This window comes from Hordeum vulgare, chromosome 6H (genome assembly GCF_904849725.1).
Source record: "Hordeum vulgare subsp. vulgare chromosome 6H, MorexV3_pseudomolecules_assembly, whole genome shotgun sequence".
Lineage (NCBI taxonomy): Eukaryota > Viridiplantae > Streptophyta > Magnoliopsida > Poales > Poaceae > Hordeum > Hordeum vulgare.
This window is the reverse complement of record NC_058523.1, coordinates 380,627,120-380,632,427: the sequence shown is the minus strand read 5'-3', so window position 1 is coordinate 380,632,427 and position 5,308 is coordinate 380,627,120. Positions and strand designations below refer to the sequence as shown.

The window sequence follows — 5,308 nt, the reverse complement described above, 5'->3', positions numbered from 1 at the left end:
GGGAGTGGTTGTCTCGACGGACGCTCCGGGTAGGAGGTGGCGTGCTGGCTCTATTATGGTCGGCTTATTCGCTTTGTGCCTTCCCCTCCGTGTTTTTAAATATATTTTTTGTGCCTCTTTTTAAAGAAATTTCTTATTGAGTTTATTGATTTTATTGTCGTTTTTTTATTTTCTCTTACCCTTTGTTTTAATGTCAGAGGCTTATTTTGTTTTGGTTGTAGAAATATTTAATGGAAATTTGGGACCCTATTTCTTTGCATGTATAATAAAAGAGATACTCCCTCCGTTTCTAAATATAAGACCTTATATAGATTACATTATGAACTACTTACGGATATACATAGACGTATTTTAGAGTATAGATTCACTCATTTTACTTCGTATGTAGTCTTTTAGTGAAATCTCTAAAAGGTCTTATATTTTAGAATGGATGCAGTAGATCTTAAACGGTACCAATTCTTTGATTACCAAATTCTCCACATACATACATACATACATACATACATACATAGAGCGAGCAAAAGAAAAGCACACTTGGAAGAAACAGCAGCAAGCAAACATGGCGAACTCCGGAAACACGTCGACATACGAATGGACGGTCACATCAACATATGCACAAGCCGAGGAACGGTAGCAGCAGATGATGCGAAGACTGGAGCCACTGAACCAAGCGGTGGGATCGAGCAGCCATAGCGCATTGGCTGGAGGCGGCCTTCTTCTTCGCACATATCTACACTTCAGTGCCCCCCCTCGCGCGTCCGGCCGGAGCTACGGGCGACTTAGTTGCTCCTGTAGGACCCGAGCTTGGCGGCGCTGGCCCTCAGCACATACTGGTGGTAGGCGGCGGCAATGGCGGCGCCGATCAGTGGCCCCACCCAGAAGATCCACTGCACGAACACAAACAGCAATCAGCACGTGGCAGGCAGATCAGCGCCAGAGGCGCCCGCTTCATTGGAAGATTATGTGATGTAGGATATCCGAAGCAATCTTTATAACGATTTGATTCTCCATGGTTAGAGAAACTGAAGAAATTAGCATAGTTAGATCATTTGGTCGATGGTGACATGCAATTCAGCGGATTTTAAAACTGGTTGTTATGTTACACGGGGCATCTTTTAGGTGGGCGTGAGGTAGGGATTAGGTTTTATATCACCTCAAGACAGTGGATGAGTATGTCATGCATAACCTATAAGTGAGTAGTTCGAATGATGATAGATGAAATTTTGGAGTGTTGACACTGACACCAGCTAGCTAGCTGTTTAATTATTAATTTTGCCAGCCTTATCCTGCCGTTCATCTGCAGTATTTTCGAAAGCAGACGTCCGTTTGCAATATACTATTCATGTGTTATTTGTCAGCCTTATCCTGATTACTAATAAGTATATTAAGTAACTAATCATGATAAGTTTTCTTTTTAATATCAACTAAGCATGATAAGTTAATCAAATATATGCCGTGTGATTGTCAATTCAGTCTAGAGTTATCAAGTACTAGTCGATTGCGAGTTGTGATCAAAGTTAAGTAGCAGTAGCTGATAAATATTTTATGCCGTTGCTTAGCTGTACTAAGTATACTAGTCTAGTAGCATATAACTCTATTGGCCATGATAATGTACTGATGTCTCGTACTTGGTCATCCCAGGCCTTGTCAGTGTTGTAGATGACAGCAGCTCCCAAGCTTCTCGCGGGGTTGATGCCGGTGCCGGTGATGGGGATGGTGGCCAAGTGGACCATGAACACAGCGAATCCGATTGGGAGAGGAGCCAGCACCTGAGTAGATCAGTAAGTTCAAAACATTCAGATCAAGCCGTAAACACACATCAGCTTAACTAGCATGCACGCTGAGCAGTTACATCAAAGAGACTGACAAGAGCAAGCATCTTGCTCAATATTATACTGCTAATTAAGGACAAAACAAGTCGCTGATTTTGTAAATGTTGCTATACTTTTTAGGTTAATTGTAGATATTATTTCTAAATTGAATATACATTTCAACACAAAAGAAAGCCACTAAGAGCATGCTTGTTTGAGAATTGTGGAACTAGAAAGGGATGGTTCAACAAATCTGAAGGACAAAATAGGTCCAGGCATGACATTATCCCTGGACTTCTGCAATTTGTTCCTACCCATGGAATATATCTCGTCATTAATTGGTGGCGATCATTTTCGATTCGCCACCACAGATTTTCTGTAGACGATGAGGCGAGACAGCGACTAGTGCCTAATTGAACGAGAGAATCTTCCTATCTGCCTATTGGCACGCAGTGGATCAGACAAGAAGATACATTCGCACATGCAGGTGCTTGATGTAGAGTGATTCGTCAATTTTGGACCATAGATCTTGCATTTTTTGGGGCACTTTAGCATTTAGGTTCATTAAAATGCTTCATTTTGTCAGGATTTGTGAACTTGGTTGCCCTACTCCGGCGCTCCCTCCCAAAAGTATTTTGCTACTATAGCACTGCAAAAATGCTATATCTACGTAAGTAACTAACGTAAACTTACGTTCCTTATTTCCTTAACCAATCACCGGTCCCCTGATTTTTAGGGATGGGCCTGTATTGTTTTTATCTTTCAACTAACTCATGCCAGATCATCTTAAACGTAAGTTTACGTTAAAAACTTACGTAGATGTATCAAAGCTCATAGCACTGGTAGTAGAAATTGAGTATATGATTTGATAATCGCTTTTTAGTTTTTACCAACTATTAACTTCAGTAATTCGAGTTTAACTTACTAGAATATTCTTTCTGAGCACACTTGTTAGAATGTTTTCTCGTTCTTAAGTAAGTTGTTCCAATACTAAGTCAACGACTTCCGCAGCACTTTGATCTGCAGCCAATTCTATCATTGGCCATAAACCCATATACTCTAAAGTGTACTTTTCTTTTGATGGACACTGTAAAGTGTCTCTATGGTTTAATGGTATATATACTGCTACGCTATAGTAGCCATGAGCGATGCAACTAGCGAGACGTTTCAGTAGCCAGTCTCAGTAGTAGTACTAGTACTCACCGGGATGTGGGAATCACGGGCGTTGCGCTTGGGGTCGGTGGCGGAGAAGACCGTGTAGACGAGCACGAAGGTGCCGATGATCTCGGCCGCTAGACCGGTGCCCTTGGAGTAGCCTGCGCTGAGCTCGTTGGCGCCACCGCCGTACCGCACGTAGTAGGAGCTCTGGAAGCCCTTGACAAGGCCGACGCCGCAGATGGCGCCGAGGCACTGCGCGATGATGTAGAGCAGCGCCCGGATGAGCGACACCTTCCTCGCCAGGAACAACCCGAAGGTCACCGCCGGGTTGATGTGTCCACCTATGCATCGTGAAGAGAGAACGCGGGTCAGTCACACGCATGTGCATGATGCATGCATACATGCAGTTAGTATGCGCGAGAAGTTAAGAGAACTAGTGGTCGATCGACGGACGGACCTGAGACGCCGGCGGTGCAGTAGACGAGGACGAAGATCATGCCGCCGAAGGCCCATGCTATGCCGAGGATGCCGACGCCGCTGCAGGCCGCGTCGGTGGTGTTGACGGTGGGGTCGGACTGGTGCTTGTACCCGATGACGGTGGCCACGGTGATGTAGAGGAAGAGGAGCGTGGCGACGAACTCGGCGATCACCGCGCGGTACAGCGACCACTTGGTCAGCTCCTCGAAGTCCACGATCGGCGCCGGGGGCGGGTCCGAGTAGTCCTTGCTGGAGAACTCGCCCCCTTGGGGTGCCGCCTCAATGTCCTTGGCCATTGCTAAGCTAGCTCAACCTAGTGCCCTCTAGCTTGAACGGTGCTTGCTGCAGTTGTTCAGTGTGAGGAGAAAGGGGAGGGCCGGTCAGGTATATATGGGACGTGAGAGGGTGGCTCGTGCCGGGGAGAGGACGAGCTCATCATCAGCTCGAGTTTGGCCTGTTAAGGGGGGAGGCAGATTGATTATTAGCGAGGGATAAGGTTTTCTGCTTAGTTTTTGGGAGGTTTTGGGTTATAATTTGCCGCCCACAACCGACTATAGCATCATCGTTAGGTCGTTTTCGGAGCCTAACGAACTGGTGGCTAGTGATCAATTGGAGGGGAGGGGCTGTTTTCTAAGGTATGTGCAGTGCAGTGCAGTGCAGTGCGCTTACGTTGCTGCTGTACCGCCCTGGAAAAAAGAATATGCAGAAAGTTCAGAAAGCGCACCAAAGTGTTCTACTCTCGTTGCTTCTCGTTGCTGGTCACTGGCAAGCAACACATCATCAGTGATGGCAAAAAAAAAAGAGAGGATATAGCGACCTTTATCTAGGGGCGTGTAGAGTTAGCATGGGTTTTGCAGATGTCTTGGAACGATCAACGATGTGTCCGTTCCAAATGCATGCATGCATATGCAGCTCCAAGTAACTTTTGCTGTAGCGCCGACTACTCCCGACAATTTGGCAGTCCTACCTTTCAGAAAACAATTCAGTATACACAGACAATGACAGGAATTTCAACAGGTTCAGTATATACATGCTTATCCACCAATGGAGATGCCCAGAAACTTGATTGCCACCAATAACAAACAAGGACAGCGAATCATCGCTAAGACAGACAGCTCGCGCAGCTACTCTGCAAATGGAGATTCCTAACAGTAGCCTGATTAGTTGCAGCCTGCAAGCTGTATGACGTGAAGGCATAATAAGCTGCTCCCCCGCTCTTCTCCCCCCTTGCAGAAAACGTGCTCCCGAAATTTGAAGCCCGGCTGGTTAGGTCTCGCCTTTGTGCTTACGGAGAAATCGTGAACCATCGGTGGTCGCTTTCTCTGATCAAGACAAGTATAACAACGAAACAGATAGGCGCAGAACGTTCCTGTCTGCGAATATTTCTAGTATAGTACGTATACTCTACTACGGTGGAGTGGGCCCCTCGACCGATGACATCTCCTCCATTTTCCTTTCCCTCCCGCTACAACTCGTTCCCTGTAACGAACTCCCTCGAGATGCACAACGTACGTATTCTCATACGTCCATACGGCTCCTACTGGGACACGTGGGACAACAGAGACCTTCAGATTTACGGTATCCACATCAGCCGCGCGCGACCAGCCAATCCGGCGGTGCCACCTACGATCATGTGGCTGGAAAGCACCGGGCGGCTCGGGTCGCTCTCACGGCCCAATCATTCAGATTTTAGGAGATGCACCCGTCGACGTAGCTAGCAGCTAGTACTACAACTGTGATGCGGCTCGGACTTTATGCCGACGCAGGACAAGAGCTTGTTCTTGCACGCAAAAGAAACAAGAGCTCACACATTGCATGTAAAATTTACATCTTTGTGTGAAAAGAATGTATTAAAATCGTTA

General features: G+C 46.3%; 1 protein-coding gene across 1 annotated transcript; it reads right to left on the bottom strand.

Moving 5' to 3' along the window:
* Positions 1-436: 436 nt before the first annotated feature.
* LOC123404010 (probable aquaporin PIP2-2) lies at positions 437-3,891 on the bottom strand. The gene is made up of 4 exons (XM_045097910.1): positions 3,427-3,891; positions 3,015-3,310; positions 1,629-1,769; positions 437-887 (listed from the first exon to the last, which is right to left on the bottom strand). The coding sequence occupies exons 1-4, from the start codon at positions 3,740-3,742 to the stop codon at positions 780-782; spliced, it is 861 nt and encodes a 286-aa protein (XP_044953845.1). The 5' UTR covers positions 3,743-3,891; the 3' UTR covers positions 437-779.
* Positions 3,892-5,308: the final 1,417 nt, after the last annotated feature.